The 17,903-nt window shown below is 43.4% G+C and overlaps 8 protein-coding genes across 8 annotated transcripts; 5 read left to right on the top strand and 3 right to left on the bottom strand.

The window, feature by feature from the left end:
• Nucleotides 1-1,247: 1,247 nt before the first annotated feature.
• Nucleotides 1,248-3,482, top strand: Bfra_006362 (uncharacterized protein; the record flags this gene model as incomplete). Its single annotated transcript, XM_037336736.1, has 1 exon — nt 1,248-3,482. The coding sequence occupies one exon, from the start codon at nt 1,248-1,250 to the stop codon at nt 3,480-3,482; it is 2,235 nt and encodes a 744-aa protein (XP_037198102.1).
• A 2,535-nt stretch (nt 3,483-6,017) lies between these two features.
• On the bottom strand, nt 6,018-6,650 carry Bfra_006361 (uncharacterized protein; the record flags this gene model as incomplete). Its single annotated transcript, XM_037336735.1, has 1 exon — nt 6,018-6,650. One exon carries the CDS (start codon nt 6,648-6,650, stop codon nt 6,018-6,020), a length of 633 nt encoding a protein of 210 aa, XP_037198101.1.
• Nucleotides 6,651-7,378: 728 nt separating this feature from the next.
• Nucleotides 7,379-8,005, top strand: Bfra_006360 (putative gnat family protein; the record flags this gene model as incomplete). Its single annotated transcript, XM_037336734.1, has 1 exon — nt 7,379-8,005. One exon carries the CDS (start codon nt 7,379-7,381, stop codon nt 8,003-8,005), a length of 627 nt encoding a protein of 208 aa, XP_037198100.1.
• A 381-nt stretch (nt 8,006-8,386) lies between these two features.
• Nucleotides 8,387-9,866, bottom strand: Bfra_006359 (putative endo beta-mannosidase protein; the record flags this gene model as incomplete). The annotated part of the gene is made up of 4 exons (XM_037336733.1): nt 8,387-9,289; nt 9,338-9,597; nt 9,648-9,743; nt 9,791-9,866. The coding sequence occupies 4 exons, from the start codon at nt 9,864-9,866 to the stop codon at nt 8,387-8,389; spliced, it is 1,335 nt and encodes a 444-aa protein (XP_037198099.1).
• Nucleotides 9,867-12,650: 2,784 nt separating this feature from the next.
• Nucleotides 12,651-13,121, bottom strand: Bfra_006358 (uncharacterized protein; the record flags this gene model as incomplete). Its single annotated transcript, XM_037336732.1, has 2 exons — nt 12,651-12,706; nt 12,755-13,121. 2 exons carry the CDS (start codon nt 13,119-13,121, stop codon nt 12,651-12,653), a joined length of 423 nt encoding a protein of 140 aa, XP_037198098.1.
• A 738-nt stretch (nt 13,122-13,859) lies between these two features.
• Nucleotides 13,860-14,387, top strand: Bfra_006357 (uncharacterized protein; the record flags this gene model as incomplete). Its single annotated transcript, XM_037336731.1, has 1 exon — nt 13,860-14,387. One exon carries the CDS (start codon nt 13,860-13,862, stop codon nt 14,385-14,387), a length of 528 nt encoding a protein of 175 aa, XP_037198097.1.
• A 142-nt stretch (nt 14,388-14,529) lies between these two features.
• Nucleotides 14,530-15,837, top strand: Bfra_006356 (uncharacterized protein; the record flags this gene model as incomplete). Its single annotated transcript, XM_037336730.1, has 3 exons — nt 14,530-14,558; nt 14,598-14,613; nt 14,797-15,837. The coding sequence occupies 3 exons, from the start codon at nt 14,530-14,532 to the stop codon at nt 15,835-15,837; spliced, it is 1,086 nt and encodes a 361-aa protein (XP_037198096.1).
• Nucleotides 15,838-16,358: 521 nt separating this feature from the next.
• Bfra_006355 (uncharacterized protein) lies at nt 16,359-17,752 on the top strand (the record flags this gene model as incomplete). The annotated part of the gene is made up of 3 exons (XM_037336729.1): nt 16,359-16,438; nt 16,518-16,959; nt 17,282-17,752. 3 exons carry the CDS (start codon nt 16,359-16,361, stop codon nt 17,750-17,752), a joined length of 993 nt encoding a protein of 330 aa, XP_037198095.1.
• Between the last annotated feature and the right edge of the window lie 151 nt (nt 17,753-17,903).

Genomic DNA, 17,903 nt, shown 5'->3' with positions numbered 1-17,903 from the left:
CCGAGCTTGCGAGATATTCTCATTCAAGAGGTTTACACAGGATTGAGTGTAGTAACCTAGCTTAGAGCTAGAGGACTAGGGAGATTGATGTCGAGGTGAAAGCAGAGAGAAGATATTATGCAGAGCCTTGCTTCCGCGACCGAGATGTATCTTTCGTTCAATATATGGTTTGGAGCTGTAATATCGTTGCTTTGGTCGCTTGCAGGCTGTCAAAGTAGATAGTAGAGCGCCAGAAGAGAGGAATGGAAGCGTGCCATAGGAGAAAGGAGCTATCTAAAATACGGATCATGGCAACAAGATCATTAGAACTTCCATATTCGTCTTCTCCAACCAAACAGTGACTTGAAATCGAAAGAAAAACAAGAGCTGAAGTCTTCAGATGAGGAGATGAGAGGGTCCGAGAAAGAAAAATGATATTATGGGAGAATTATTGATATCATCTGAGAGAACGGATTAGAGACAGGAGGTTAACTAGGAGGTTCAAGACAATTCCCATCTTATTTACTGACATTGAACATTTCCATAACTCGATAATTACTTTTTAGCGGTATAGATATTAGACATTATCAACAGCTGCCATTTACATCGTGTCTAGGACAAATCATTACCGAACAAGATATTTCGTCACGAGAACTCACAAAACGTGACAATATGAATCAACCTTACTTCGCCTTTCAACTGTGTAGATTTATTTATCTTCGAGACTGTGTTTCGTAGAGTTGATTATCTTTGAACATCTTCGTAATGAAAATATTTCCTGTGACACAACTTAAGAGCAAATTTTTCACTGCTTACACGAGCTCCAATTGACCATTCACAGGTGCAGCTTTGTGCCCCTTTTCTTGGAATGGGCACACTTTCGTACACTGGTGATAAAGTTGTTGAGAAGCTTTCTGAGGCAAAATCAATACAATTCCTACGCCCCGCTTCTGTATCTCGTGGGAGATTCTATCTGTAAGAGATACATTTTCTCACAACGCGGGAAAAAATATACTTTACTTCGTTTTTCTTTGATTGGGGGGATATGTTTACAATACCGTTACAGTCTTCCTCTACCGAATATCGAGAGAGGGGACTGGGCCCCGCTAAGCCTAAAGCCAGATTTAGCCACTGTTTACTTTAAGCCTCACGATTATTCAAATTCATCAATTGATTCTTTCAACCTCTAAGATCAACATTGTGGAAATATTTGCTTTCTTCCAAACTTTGACTATTTCGAAAAGTCCGATCAAAGCACCGAGAATATAATGGCAACTCATCCGAGCCTCCCTAGCCTGGATTTCGGCGAAATCGACATCACTCCACCGAGCTTAAGACGGCAATCTCGGCCTTACAGCAAACCAATAAGTCACGAATCTGAAGCGATACCACAACTTCCCTCCTCGTTTAGTGATGCTTCTTCTCTCCTCGATTCCAGTAGTCGTACATCAGATATAGCCATCAAATCAATTTCATCGCGATCCCAAGCGAAAGTCCATGATATTCGCTATTGTTTGATGGAGTATTATGTTGACTGGAAGTGGGAATTCCTTGCAAGCCTTATCGTTATTGCTTGTCCATTTGTTATCATCATGACACTATACCCCAATGCAGGAAAACCTTTACCAGAGTGGCCATTCCAAATATCAATCAACACACTTCTATCTATCTATGGTCTTGTGTTCAAAACGTGTCTGACTTTTATCGTCACTTCGTGTATTGGACAACTTCAGTGGTTTTGGTTTTCCTCCCGTCGTCCACTTTACGACGCCGTTTGTTATGATAGAGCTACTCGTGGACCATGGGGTTCTATCCAGTTACTGTGCTCTGAGCACATTCGGAATCCACTGACTGGACTTTGTGCCATAATATTGATAGCTGCGGTCGCTATTGATCCTTTGATCCAACAACTAGTTTTGCCATACGATTGCGAGGTATTAACACTAAATATTGAGGCGACGTTGCCCCGAACCAATCAGTTTGACAATGTAGACAGCATATTGATAGATCCTACTTCCGAATTACCGATTAAATCTGCAATTTACGCCCCAGAAAACTGGATGACCTGGCAATGTATAACAGGAAATTGCACATTTTCAGATACATATGGAACATTGGCATACTGCAGCAGTTGTGAAGACGCATCGGATAAGCTCATCTTCGAGACTACCTGTTATGATGAAGAGGCCAACATTAATGTTACTTCTACAACAGGATATTGTGCCGGAGCTTTAGGCTCTTTTGCAACAACTAAATTTTTTGCGGGAGATTATCCTCCTGACGAAGATGATCCATTTACAGGTCAGTGGGTTAACACGACAATTAGCTTTGTAAGCACCCCTGAAAGTTATCAACCCAACAACCCATTGGCAATATCGGTAATTTTGGGCCATCCAAATCGCCCTGGTGAGAGAGTATATATCATAGTTCCGAGGACCGTAGATCCAAGTAAACGATTAGATCCAGAGTCGATGGGACCTTGGATAGATCGTAACATGACAATAACATCAAATCCTTGGCGACTCCAAGGACACGGTGCAGCGGTATGTTCGCTACAGCCATGTATCCGCACTTACAATGCGAACATCAACGGAACTCGACTTACTGAACACTCGATTTCCAGCAGTTCGACTCACCCCTGGGGTTTTAGCTTAGAGTCCCATGACGACATTGGTGAATATTGGATAGGGATGATTGATACACACTGTATATCGGAAGGTGAAAGGGAGGCATTGTCAACGCAAGGCTATAAAATTGAGAGCTCTTCACAATGGCTTGCTTTTACCAGATCTTTCTTGCCGTCTCAGGTTGAATATGACCTAGTCTCATCTCTTCTCTCACACAGATGCTTGTATATGATGGCACACATGATAATGCGCGGCATTCCATTCATAACTGATTTGCTGGGCGACAACCTCCATGGCTATGTATCAAGCTTGGAACCAGGTATGTCTATTGATGGAGGGATTAATAGAACAACTGCGTTTGGTGGATTGGTTGGTCCTCGAATGATGTTGGACTTGTATGATAATGGCTACATTGAATTTGAAGATGTACAGGAAACATTTTCCAACATCTCAGACATAATTACAGCTTGGATACGAACGCATGGGAACAGTAACTTTTCAGATCCGGCTGTTGGGAAAGTTCTACATTATGCAACATGTTTGCGCGTTCAATGGCCGTGGATAGCATTTCCAGCAACCTTGGCAATCCTTTCACTGGTCTGTTTCGTGGCAGTGGTCGTTGTTATGGACAGACAGCAAGTACCAGTATGGAAATCCTCACCGCTGGCATTGATCATGAGAGGATCCAACAAAGAGTTTTGGTGCAAACCTACTGCCGACGCGATGGAGGAGAGGTCTAAGGATATCACTGTCATTCTTATGAAGGGGTCTGACCCACAAATTCAGGTCGTGAGAAAAGATTTCGGGCTCGTGGATATAGTCAATAGGGGAGGAAATAACTCTACTCGAACTCTAAATGACGACGCGAGGGAATAATCTGTCTCTAGGTACCCACGATGCTATGCAGGATAAATCATTGAATTACTTGTTATCCATTCTGGCTTGCCTTGAAGCGAGTAGACCGAAATACAAGGGTCACTAGTCAACTACATTTGGCGGCGGGAAGAGACAAAAACCTCAAAAAATCGCATTCTACGCCAAAAGATGGAGATAGAAAGAATCGAACTTCCCTCTCATACACTCACGGTAAAATCTTCCAACCGCCCGAATCAGCATGGGCACGACTCATTTTCATAAATCTTTTCAATCTTCGGATTCACACTGAGAGGTGTGTATTCTACCACTGAACTATATCTCCTATTGGATTTATTTGATGGATGTTCGTATTAGTTGTCTTAATGGGATGAGTGGATAAGGATGTGATGGTTGGGGAAGGAGCACTCGACCTTGTGATGGAAGACGGAAGGTGGTAGATGATCTGAAAATTATCATACAATTTATGAACGTGAGTGTAACTTGGAGATACTTCAAGATCTTATATTTTTGAGTGAATACTTCCATTCTTAACAGGTATCAATACGAATACCGATTAGCGGATCTGTTTTTTGCTATATAAAGATTTCGAGGCGGGGATTCTCTCTGTCGTTTTATCCCGTAGCGACTTGCATTTTGAAGCAGGGTGCCCATACTGGGGAGGGTCTTGAAATGATTGCAAATTGTGGAGGCCCAATATTCTGACAAATTCATTGTTGAGATGAGTGGTCAAGTCAAAATATCAAAATATTATTATTTTCGTTTTCTCGTGATTATTGCTCAGGTTATATGACATTTTCACCGCTGAGATGTGATTACTGTTATCGATCTCATACATTGTTACGTCTGCTATATAAGTCATCTTTTGCTCTGCTTGTCCCTCGGGCATGTAATAGAAATTTGGTGAAAACGACGTCTCTTCCGAAACTCCAACTGCGATGCCTTTGCAGCACGGGAAATAAAACGAAATCTTGATTTGGCGAACGTCTTTTCGTTCATTGTATAGCCATTAAGAAAAGAAAAGAACATTTCTTTTATAACCTTAGATGTCACGGGAATATGTAACAAGATGGAAAATAGGGTGGATGACTTGAAGAAAAGCTAGCGAGAGTAGGCATGGTTCTTGATCTTTCATAAAGGGGCAAGAATGAATGACTGCCAATAATAAGTTTCTCAATCAATTCTCATACCTGTTTGTAGCTCTCCAACATTGCCACTGTAATAGAGACCGCAGAGAGACTAGGTATAGTCTGCACGAAGAGCTCATTTGTTGCTTTGAGTCCAGAAAAGAAATGATGAACATGCTTATGACGGATTCAATCTCTAGCCGAAGACTCGACTTGTGCCAGAGTATGTTGGACTATTCTTAGTACCGTGATAGTACGATAACTAGTAGTTGTTATCGCTTATGAGTCTCTTTTATCATTTGATTCCTATTTCACGGGAATGACAATAATCGATCAAGCAATTCTCTCAGAGCTGGGGGCAACGATCTTTCTAAGTGTTTGAGAAGCTGTATTAGATGGAAGTGCTTTACGATAAAAGAAATTACGATTCCACCTCTGACTCCTAGTCAATCTGCGTTCGCTGGATCAATGTTGCTTGTTTTACCAAGGACTCTCTATAGTAGCTTTAATAGGACTACCTCCAATATCTCTAGAAAGGAGTAGTGGGGAAGATTAACATGAGTGGCAATTGATATATTTGATTAAGGGTCCGGTTATGATGAGATTCACTCGAATCCGCAACAAATCTAGCTTTAAAAAGACTAAAACCTCACTCGAAAGGTATTTTCGTCACAAGCAAGAGGTCATATTATGAATGATGAAGTCAGTCCCTCGGGGCGAAGACAATTTGTCAACTTTTGGTTGGAAATCAGATCGAAATGCGAGATTGCTAGTTGATTTTGAGTGGTGCTACAACGGACACTTTTCTACTGCCGTATTGTCTCCTTACGTTGTTGCGTCTTTCTTTATCTTTGCCATTCGTGTCGATTTCATCGTACTTTCAATAACCATGATTTCGAAATAGACACATGGCAACAATACTCCCGGGGATACTTCATGGAAATACTTTGGTGATCCCAGTGTGGACACGTCCATTACACATCTTTTAACTCTCTCATTACATCGGGGGAAGACAGGAATGTTCCCCGCCGATTATCGCGGTGAGAAAGGTAGCTTTCTTCAACATGCCAGAAAGACAAAAGAGGAAATAGAATCGGATGTTGAAAAATTAAGTTCCGCTAGCTGCATGAGGAAGGGGCCTTGAGAATCGGAGAAATTTGGAAATGTCTCGAAAGATGCAGTGCTTGCAGAAAGTTACATCCTATGCAAGTTTAGTCCTGATTGTGAAAAAACTCACCCGGGGGACATTTAGAATGGGAACATCCGGTGGAGGGAGCAGTGTTTCCCATGCGAAGACTATTAGCATGTAGTTACACTCCAGCTGTCGCTTCATCGACAATAATGAAAAAACAGAACAAGTAGAGCGCAGAAAGACGTTCAACGATGATCATGATAAACAAAAACATTCCATTCAATAATTGGACCCCGTCATAACCGCAGTAAATGCTTCCTTAATTTCACTACCCATCGGTCTTCCAGTTTCTTGAGCCAATGTAGGTCGTTCCATCGCTCCGGTATACCCACTACCAACACTCAAACTCATCATGGTACCAATTTCCACCTCTTCCTGTCCCATAATTTGATGATGTGGCACATCCTCAATCACGGGCCAACAACTCCACGTCCGTTTTCCCCATCCAAACCATCGATCTCCAGTGGTACATCCCCCAATATCTCTACTCTCAGGTGTGATATAACATTCTCCCCATCGCTCTCCATTTCTCTCAATATATGCATCTTCCGAGAAGTAGTTGTGGAACCGTAGATTGGTCAAATTGCCTCGTGTGAATTGAGGATGCGCGATGGAGAAGTTGGCGGCGTCTGATACGTCAATTGCTGTTCGACACCATTCCGGTGTTGCTGATTTTGATGATTCTGCTACCTCTTTGGAGATGTATGGAGCGGATGGTGTCCATGCCAAGAAATGCATGGAAGGCGGGTAGAATACATGGCCGATATATATCGGTTCAACATCAAGTATTGTTTTCGCAGACGCCGAAAGAAAAATAGGATACAAAGCTGCAAGCGCAAAAGGAACTTTCATCTTGACGTTGACTTCTTCAAAAAATTACAAACGACAGAAGAACAGATTAGAAGCTCAAAGGAATCAATCACTTGGATGAAACGTCGAGAAATTAAAGTGGTCAAAAGTGGATAACGGAAATTGAAGAATGTGGCCGTGGCCCGAAGCTTTGGTGTATATTTTTCCTCCAACGGATTGATATATTAAAAGCCTAATTTATGCTTGTTGATGGTCCGGATGTTGAGGCGAAATACCGATATAAGTTCGGATAAGTTGCCGGTAAATAGGGAATAAGAGGAGCCAGAAGGTCAGCTGAGTGTATGGGGCCCCGCACTCTCACTGTGTGGCGATGTGAAACTACGACCTTGCATTTTCAATGTTAGATCACAACTTTAGCTATGCATTACTCAAAGTCGCTGTCGTTGTTAGAGATAGTTGGGAATGGAGATGTTTGTGAAGTCACAAAAGATAGAAGTTCACTGAGGTCGGACTAAAATTAGCGATGACAAATCATGGTGCAGAATAGAGGCTGACTCACACCGATAATGGCGATGAGGTCGACGGCGATACAATTACTCTATTTGGCATCCTGTTAGCTTTTCCTTAAAACAATAGCATTTCTGCGTGATAATCCATAGATCCATTCCAACCAAGTCATAATCTCTGCCATTTCTTCAGTATAGAGAATCACGTTGAACCCGAGTTCGAGATTCTACCCCGCATCTCTGGCCCCCAAACTCAATTCCACCATGACTCTCATACTTCGTCCCGCGACTATTGCCGACGCAGAAGCCCTAACAAACATTTACTTCTCAGCGTTCAGCAGCGACGAAATCTCTCTTCTCTGTTTCCCTCGCTCTCCCGTATCATGGACCTGGTGGTACAATTCCATCCTGTCCGAAGTCCAAGATCCCTCATCCCATTTCCTCTGCATCCAAGATTCTTCCTCTCCGACTCCAGAGATCATTTCTTACGCAAAATGGAACGATAAATTTGCTCCCGTGGCCACAATCAACGATTTACCAGAATGGCCTCAAGGCTGTGATGTAAAGGTTGCGAATCACTTTTTCGGAACACTGATAGAAAGACGTAGGGGGATTATGGGAGAGAGGAAACATTGGTATTTGGAGATTATAGCTACGAAGCCAGAATCCCAGAGCAAAGGAGCAGCGGGAAAGCTTATGAGATGGGGGTTAGAGAGGGCGGATGAGGACGGAGTTGAGACGTATTTGGAGGCTAGTCCGGTGGGGAAGGAAGTGTATGAACATTTTGGGTTCGAGGAGAAGGCGAGATTGGTGGTTTCAGTGGATGGAAAGAGTGACTTCGTGGAGTGTATGATGGTTAGACCCAGAAAGGAGAAGGTGGATGGTGTATAAAAGTATGTGGTTATAATGCATTAAAAGGTGTACGCCGATAATAAATACCCGAGGAGTGTCCAAAAGTTGCAATGAGCTTAGCATCTGCTTTTTAATATTCCGAGTTCTAGTCTATTTAATTTGACTATACAAAACTCAAAAAGAAGAGCGCGACAAGGACGTTGTTTTGTTAATTTTCTGGGGGTCTCTCCAAGATTCATACAGACATCATTAGATAGATACTCATGGCACGTAGTGATGTGGTGATCTGATAATGTGGTAAGTAACGACAGTGGATAATTTTTACGATTACAGCTAGGAAAGCTATGTACAATTCCACCTTACCCTCCTTCCTTCTCCTTCTCCTTCTCCTTTAATCTCTCTCAGAACTCCATGCCCACTTCATGGAACCGCTTTTGCGTTCAATGCAGCGGCGTGGTTGGTCACCAACGTGGTATATTCACTTGTTCCATAATAAATCGTATATCCATCATCTGAAGTCTTTCCTGTTGAAAGGGTGTCGCCGTATTGCCAGTACATACTTCCGGCAGTTGCGGTGTCGAGGACAGTTCCTTGCCAAGGCAATTCATTGAGATGTGTAGTTGATCCATATTCTTCCAATACTAATGGTTTACCAGCAGCAGCAGTTACATTGGCATGACTCGAGATCCAAGAAGATCCCCAAGAATCATCTTCTCCCCATGAACTAGGGTAAAGATGAATGGTAGCGAAATCGATGGTGGGAATGGCAAGAAGATCTGTGAACCAGGTACCTGGGCCGGCGGTGAACGGATAGGAAGTATCGTTTGCAACAGTGAGACCAAATCCTTCGTCTCCGACTGTTATCATATGGTTGGGGTCGAGTGATTTGATGTATTGAGAGATGCTGGTAGCCCAATTTGTGATAACTGAAGTAGCACATCCAGTACATCTAGGCTCATTGGCAAGTTCCCAAGCAAAAACTGCGGTATTTGTCTTGTAGCGGGCTACTACTGCAGCAATATATGCTTTATATTGGGCTTGAGCTGCTGCGTTTGTGTACCAATCTGTCAAGGAGATACCGTAGTATGTAGCATATGCTTGCATTCCGCCGTAATCACTCCAGTTGTTAACGAAATTGATGATGAGACTGATTCCGTGAGCTTGAGCTGATTGTACGACGTAATCGAGACGTTGAAGACCATTGGCACCGGTGTTAATCACTGGTGACTGTCCTGCGATGAAAGATTGATACCAAACGCTACCAGAACCTTGTGCTGTTGTGACGTCATTGAAACCCCAGACGCGAAGTACTTTAAGTCCAGACTACGACGGATTAGTTGTTGCTACATGATAAGGCATCTTTAAACTTACAGAAGCAAGATGAGACATTACCAAGTCAACATCTGCATTGTTGGTCAAGAACCCGCACCAATAACAATTTGTTCCTGCAAAGTATGTTTTCTTCCCATTGATTTGGAATACAGTTCCTGCAGTTTTAGCATAACCAGTTATGGATGTAGCAGTGCTAGCTGGTGCAGCTGTAGTGCTTGTGCTTGAAGTAGTGCCTGGCTTAGTAGTTGATGTAGTCGATGTAGTGGCGGGTTTAGTGCTTGTAGTGAGAGTTGTGGATGCTGCATACCACATTAGCAGATACAACGATTTTCTCAAGGAGATAACTAGCCTGATCCTGGTACACATTGAGAGTAGAAGGCATTTGAATAAACACATGTATATCCCGTTACGCAGGTTGTCGGTCCGGTCCAATCCTGCCCACCGCCTATCAATTATCAGCATATGTAAAGCATTAACATTATAAATACTTACACTTTGCATATGCGGCAGCTTGGCCTCTGACAAGAGCAACCGCACAAGATGTGATGAGCGCAGCTGATACTTTCATTCTGAAGACCGTTGATCAAATCTTTGATCGAAATACAATGGAATGAATGATACAGACCAAGGTGAAGGAATAGAGCAGAGCAATGATTTATGTAAATAACTAGACGGGGCGAAAGACTGACCTCGACCCACCCTAGACAACAGTAGACATGCGAAGGGAACAATTAAATCCCGTCGGCCCGGGAGTGAAGATTATGGTGCATACTAGTTGCAAGAAAATGTTGTGACTGAAGGAAAATCATCGAATCTTCCGTATCAAGCAATGCTCGTGAAGAAAATCACTAGCACATTAAACCATAGTTACTATTTTCGAGTACACGGAAGAAGCTTTCTGTGACCACAAGAAGAGTACTGCATAAATTGATATTAATTTAATATAAGGTTTATTCTTTTGTGTCAAGCCACTGATTTGATTGATGGAGTTGAGCGGGTGGATCTCCACGACGTAGCGATTAGACGATCCGTCTAGTTCCACAGGCTTTGCGGTACGATATCCGCAAGGCACATGCACGATTTCCACAAAATCTGGGGTAATAAACACCAATCGGCGTTCAAGGAAATTCTTCACATCCGCACCAAATCTTTCAAATTCAATTGTCACCAGATCGTAGGCATTGAACCGGGAGAGTAAACCGAAATGGTACAACGGACATGTACCTTCCGTAATCTGTAATCAGTTAGTGTTCGGCTCCTATTCCAAAACAAAACGCGTATGCCATGTAGCGATACATATCAGCTGATGATACCTTCGAGTCTCGGGAATTGTACAGTGCATTATCTATGGGTTGGAATGATTACATTGAATGAACTCTCCCATGGCTCTTAGGAGCGCAGTGAAATTCTGAGATGCAAATGGATATCGCTGGCATGGTCTGAACACTACATCGCCATCAAAACCGGTTCAGCTCTTGTCTGTATTGTTGTGGAGGGGTAAGATACCTAGATACAATTATCCTGGTCGCAGCTATTCAACCTATCTTTTCGCGATTCGCCATGTGATATCTGTAGAGCATGCATTTTCTCCTATTCTTACCATCTCTGGACCGAGCAATCAAGAAACAGGGATTGTAGATGGAAATAGCCCAATACTGAGTCAAACAAGACAAGCGAAAACATAACTTTGCACTACAGCGCTTGCTGTCTATATGTGTGTATTCACGACAGCACGAGCGGAAGCTTCTGAAATTGGTTTGGGAACGACAACAATACTCTTAGAACAGCTCTGAGAAATAGAGATGTACCGCATGCCGCATCAGATACTGTGTAATGCCATCTCAAAGAGATTTTGATTGTTCAAAAGACGACTAACTCAATAGCCATTGTATCGCATATATCTATAAGTGGTCTTTTTGTGCATCTCGAAATCCGAAATGAATGAAAGCGAATGTCAATGTACCAACCCAATCGTACACGAAAGCCCAGCAACTCAGGCCCAGTGTAAGCACTGAGCATTCCCCTTGCCCAGATTTAAGCCGCACGCCCCGCTTCAGATATCGAGCTCTTCTAGAGCAATTACACCCCCTTATATAACATAGATCTAGGAGAGTGGATGCTCCAAAGCTCAGATTAAGATATAGCCGAAGTCTGATAGAAGTGAGGTAACTGATCAATACCTGGGAGCCGTGCCACTCGTTGCAGCTGCATTTTGATCGGTATTTGAGAAGAAGTATGATATGCTGATTCATAAAGGAAAGCAAATCTATTGAGTCTATGAGCATCTAATACCATCTATGAGTTTAAGCTGACTTATAAGATTGCGAGGACTTGGGGCAAATTTGATCCATAAAGTTGAGAAGAGTGGAAGCGTCGCCGTCTACTCGTTCTCCAAGAAAAGTAAATAGAGTATTGGAAAGTGGTCCATATAGCATTCTTCCTATCTAATTTTTCTCTCTGATAATTCATTCAGAAATGATACTTAACTGCATCGTGATTGTTTTGTTCCCTTTCCATGGTTATTGCAGTTGTCGGTGTTCTGGGAGTTCAAAGACCTGAGAAAGACAAAATTGATCTTATGGGCAAATGTAGGGTCGGGCGCCCTAAACGTTATTCCGATGGTCCGTGCCTCGACCACCAAAATAACTAAAAGACTATTACTCTATAAACTAAACACGCCTTGGAAAACAACCAAGAACTATTGCTGAAGAGTTTCATCTGTGGGTAGGTATCAGTAAGTGCTACTTGACAACCTTGAACATCTTCAACCATCAAAGCTTTCACATCTGCGACCTATCTATTGATGAATACTAGGAGTATCCATGATCATGTGTCATAGTGGTACACTGCAAAACACAGCAATCAATCTTCTCAATGCAGCTATGTTTGGCTTTGTAGTTGTCTCATACATGCCTTGCATCATTGATCTATCGAATAACGGATACATAATGACTCAAAGACTTTTTGGAGCTATTGTATTCGTATCGTAGTGAAAACAAGGAGAAGAACATGCATTTGAGGAACGCGGAGGCTAAGTATTGCACATGGCTCTTCAAGAATTAATCAAGTGTTGAAAATGAAGAAGAACTTCAATCATGGACAGGAAAAGCTTTCAGATCCAATCTCAGACTAATAAAGTCTGGTCCCAACGTTCAATGTCATCCACGTGCAATGTGCCTCCAAACTTTCAAATCTTTATCATTATCAGCCCCCATCTGCATCGACTTTTCGCCAGTTCATGACATGACTGCAGTGCAAGTCCTCGACCCAAGCCTTCGATCAGTGAAGTCTTCGCTAGAGCTCAGTCCTGCCAGCCTCCAGTCTTTTGTCCTTGAGCCTCTAGTTCTCGATCTCAATTGTCTTCTTCCTCGTCATCTTCGTTGGTGTCTAACGAGACTCTTGCAGTTTCTGTTCCTCGTCAGCCAAGTTCTAATCATTTGATCTTTTTTCTCGTACCAGTAGCTACTTCCTTTCCTGCAACTTTCTTGTTCAACACGGGCACATTTTCTTCCGCCTTGATCGCGTTCTTCAATGAAAGTTTCACGCCCCTCTTCCGACCCCTCGCGAGCGATTCATCGTGGCTCACAGCTTCTCCCATCTCCTCATTGTCTGGGCTTGACTGACCGCTTTGCTCAGCCATCGAGGATGACCATCTCCTGAATCTATGATGGGCTGCATTCTTGTTGGCAACACCCACATCTGCGATCAAGCGATCATGGTCAAGCTTATTCCAGATTCCCCTGAACTCATCTGCAATATCAAGTTGTTTGGATATAGCATTCCAAACAAGAGTGTTGTTGTCAATTCTTGGGTTGGGAGGCATGTTCGCGGTTGAAGTCAAGATGACGAACCCGAGCTTGGTGTTTCTTGTCGATACGGTATTGCCTTGCGGACAGTTTTCCAAGTGCTTGACTGCTGGTGATTGGGAGAGTAGTCGTTTGATGGTAACTTGTCTCTATTTGTAGTAAGCTTCATGACTACCTACAAGCAGAAACATCTCTTAATAAAGAAAAATTCTTAAGCCTTCTATGGTCATTCGAATAAACACCATCATGGAGATTCGCGCTTCAAACGACGTTTAGAAATAATTGCAGCCTAAATAGTGAAACGCAACACTCGATCATGAACCAGCGCTCTAGATAAAAGTACCTGCCACCGGCTGTAAGTTTCGGTCGTTTGAAATTATACCAGATGAACTTTTCCTCAGACATGCGTGAGATCAATGCTCTTGGTATTTCTTAAATCTAAAGCGTTCAAGGAGTATCTATCTATGACTTCAATTCTCTACGAGAAGGCTGATATCTAGTATTATCTCAACTCCCAGTGCTGTTGCAATCTCAAGAAGGCCTGTGCGCTAGTTCACCACACATAAATAGCCGAAGTTCTGATACTTCCATAAGCACCCAAACACCTTCAAAGAGAAACAAATATCGAAATATCTTCCGACTCTCCGAATCATCGAGAGTCTTAGATTGTCATCAATTGCAGTTTACCTGTTCACCACCTCCCTCTTCGAGTCAATCGCACACGCATTTACCCAACAAATACACCCTTCACAGTCATGGCGGAAAAACCTCAAAAATCCAAGTTCACTCAAGCCGAGGTCGACTTGTTGTGGGCCATCATCGAACGCGTTCCGAAGGATGAAATCAACCCGTGTGTTGCTGGAAACGTCGAAGCCGTTGCTACACATCTGGGAATCAAAAAGACAGCTGCTGAGAAGCGCTGGTCCCGTCTTGCAATTAGAGTGCGCAAGGGAAAAGAGGCCACTGATAAGGGAGTTGTTCTCGCAAGCATTGCAGAGGAGACCGAAGTCGAAACTAGTGGTGAGGATCAGGTTGTCACAAAGAATGATGGTGGAAAGCAAGTTCGTGGCAAGGATGTTAAGGCACTCGGTGTTACACCAAAGCGTAATCACAAGACTCCTATGAAGAACAAGGTCTCTCAGGACAAGGTCGTTAAGAAGAAGGCTACTGTTACAAAGGGCAAGCGTGGTAAGGAGGGTATCAAGGATGAGGTCAATGCTAAAACCTATATCAAGAAGGAAGAACCCGAGGAGGCTTTCGACGATGATGAGGCAGCTTTCTGACTAGAACTCGAGAATTCATACAGGATGGGGCGATCGCTTTGAAGGACCAAGCTGGGATGACAGCGATAGCAACCTTAGGGGAAAATTATAGATAGTTTTCATCTCCAACTTCCCGGGTTTTTTCTCATAGTCAATAAAAACAATGGTGTTTGGCGCAAAGAAAAAGCCTATGTAATTTCCGTTCCGAATGTGATAGAATTTTGTCATCAGCCTTGCCCGCATCCTTGTATGCGGGAGCCATTGAACATAAATCCGTTATCAATCTTCCTTTTGTTTCATTACTTAGACAATTTTGCGAGAACAATCGAGGGGCTTTTTAAAAAGTAAAGTTTGCATCAGGAATTCCAGACAAATGATCAGGTAAAACTAAAGAAAGTTCAAGTTCAACTCCAGCTGGTTCTAGCTGCAGGTAACCATAACGTATCAACTCGCACCTGCCGCTCGCAAATTATTCACATCCTCGTCTACACCCAAACTTCAACGGAACCAACTCTCCGCCGAAGTGACGCCCTCAACCTTGACATTTGGACTCAACCAACTCGAACCTGCAGCAATCATGTCGACCGACGCAGAAACCCAAAACAACAATCTCGTTCTTACGGCTCTCTTCAAACAAATCGATATTGGCGCACATGGCGCTATCGATTTCAAACGTCTAGCAGATGATATGGGTGTTAATGGTCAGAATGCAGCTCGGCATCGTTTCATCCGATTCAGAAGATGTTTTACTAGAACCGATGGTGTAGCTCCCACTCTTGCTGATGTCAACAACAATAATCTGGTTATGAGGGCCCTTTTTAAGCAACTCAAAATTGGCAGGATCGACTTTATACGCTTGGCGGAAGACATGGGCGTTAACGGTCAAAATGCTGCGAGACATAGGTGGATTCGGCTTTTGAGGAGTTTGGGTATTAGCAGGCCAAACAGAGCGGTAGGAGATGAGGGTAGAGATGACGGCGGAGATGACGAGAAGGAGCACAGGGATAACTCTGGAAACAAAGATAGGAAAGAGGAGAGAAAGGAGAGTGATGAAGCAGCAAATGGCCCTGTAAAGGTCGAAGCGAACACCAAAGTTACTAGAGCAAATCTGCCTGGCTCGCCACTAAAATTTGAGATTACAAGGGAGGGAAGCAGTCTAGAGTCACCCAAGAAAGGTGGCAAGAGAAATATTGAGGATGCTGATGGAGAATTAGCTGACGAGAAAGAGGGGGCTAGGTTGATGCAAATGCCGGCGAGAAAATTTCTGAAGAGTGCGACGAAGAGTATCAAAAAGAGGCAGAGGAGTATACAGAGGAGCGATGATACAGCGGAAGGTTATTATGGACATGGTCAAGATGAGGGGTTTGAGTCTGGCTTTGAGGACATCGACTACACAAGAGTTCCTGACAAGAAGAAGAAGAGAGGTAGAATTGTGGACGAATACAGTGGCGAGGAAGATTGGGAAGCTTAGTTAGACGTTAAATTTCCACCGATCTTACTTCTTTGCGAGTCTATTCCAGGTTTGGCGTTGTAGGCATCTTGCAGTATTTGAGAATGAGGAGTGTATTTTGGCATCGGCGTGAATTTTGTTTGCCGGAATTCGATCGGAACTTTTCTCCGCTGTGGACTTCAAAGCTTGATCTTAGAATAGAGGCATAACTCATATCAGAAGGCAGTTTTATGGACTTTCGGTGCACAGCTGTGAAACCAAGTAGTATGTCTACTCCCCCGGAATATTCTTACCTCGTCTATTTGATTAGGAAAAAGAATTCTTCGATTTCGGTCTAGCTTCATCTAAAAAACAGCAAAATACCACTATAAAAAGCTTGATGCCCACCAACATATATCTATCTCATTTTCTCAGACGAAGAGCTTCGGTAACTTAATCCATCTCGCTTGTTGTCTTTTGAAAGCATCATCAACCTTCTTAGTAATTTCTTGAACAAATTGAGCCTCTTACATTCCAATACACACTCGATCTTGTTTCTCAACATGGCATCCATGGAAGAGAAGCTCCTCATGGGAGTGTTGACTCAAATCGAAGTTGGCCGCATTGATTACGATGGTATACAGTTTTTCCCCTGAACTATTCCCAAATGATCGTTCATTCCAAATTCATGCCATCAAACGCTAACTTTACACTATCTACAGCGCTTGCGAACTATATCGGCGTCGCTACCTCCAAAGCCGCTCGCTGCAGATGGGATCGCTACAAACAAAAACTTACAAAGGGGCACCACCAACCACTCCGAGGAAGGCAGCTGGAGTCGGCAAGAAAATTGGATTAGTCTCACCGAAGAAGGCAGGCGGCAGTCCAAAGAAGAACAATCGCGGAAGTCCCAAGAAGTCACGCGGTCGAGTCAAGGAAGAAAGCGAAGAAGAGGAACATGAATTAGACGTAGACGTAGACGAGGACGAGTACGAGTACGACGAAATGGATTACGACAAGAATGCTCCAAATCTCGATGTCAAAATGGGAGAGCCAGTCACACCACCACGCAGGTTGCCGTCCCGACGAGCAAGGGTTACGAAGTTTGTGGAAGAGACTAGTGATGCAGAGGATGAGCAGGAAGAGGAAGATGGGGAGGTGCAGGTTAGCGCGGAAGTTGGGGGAATGAAAGATTTAGCTGTCAAAGATGAGAATGATGGAAAATATCAGAACGAGGACGAGGCGTAGGCTGTGTGAGAATGTGACAGATATTTTCAGGTCAACTAGGTAACAGCCTGGGACGCGGGAAGTAAATGGAATACTTGCAGGCTTCGAAAAGTAAACCTTCATGCTTCTTCTTCTAATGTCCAATCTTTGCATAATTAGTCCATTTCTAGAATTTACAGTACGTCTCAATCATTATATCAATATCTACTCCTCTTTGCGATAAGTGTCAGAAATCAATTAAACCAATTCTTTTCCACAGAACACAAACTCACTTCAATACTTCCCATTACCACCCACCATGAATGACAACGACAAACAAATTATGATTGGAGTCCTCCAGCAAATCGATAGAGTCAACTTCAAAGCCCTAGCCCAATCTCTCCACCCCGAGCTAGAGCCTGCAGAAATCACTAGAGCCATGGTGGAGAGTCTCCGAATACGCTGGAAGGGTCTAAAGCAACGACATGGAATCGAACCTCCTCCTAGCAGCCCTAACGTCTCGCCCAAGAAAGACGCAAACAGAGCCGAAAATAGAGCTGGCAATGGAACTGGAAGAGGCAGAAAGCGAAAGATCACCATTGAAGACAACGACGAGTCCGAACCCCCCAGCCCCATGAAAAAGAAAGACAAAGGACAGGTCAAGGCAGTTGTGAAGTTGGAGATCAGCGATAAAGGGGACAAAGCGTTTGAGGATGCTATATTTGCATATGGTCCCGACGATGAGGCGTGAGATAATGGCTTGCTGGGATTGAGATTGTGCAGGGCTGAAGCCTAAGCTGGAAGGAGACGTGCATATATTGGTGGTTGGTGGCTGACAGGGGATTGCCTGTGCTTTGCATAAGGGGCGGATATGCGAGGAAAAGAAATCATATTGCTAGATT

The sequence above is a fragment of the Botrytis fragariae genome, assembly GCF_013461495.1.
Source record: "Botrytis fragariae strain BVB16 chromosome Unknown tig00000000, whole genome shotgun sequence".
Lineage (NCBI taxonomy): Eukaryota > Fungi > Ascomycota > Leotiomycetes > Helotiales > Sclerotiniaceae > Botrytis > Botrytis fragariae.
Note: the sequence above shows the minus strand (reverse complement) of the source record. Positions and strands in the feature narration are given on the sequence as shown.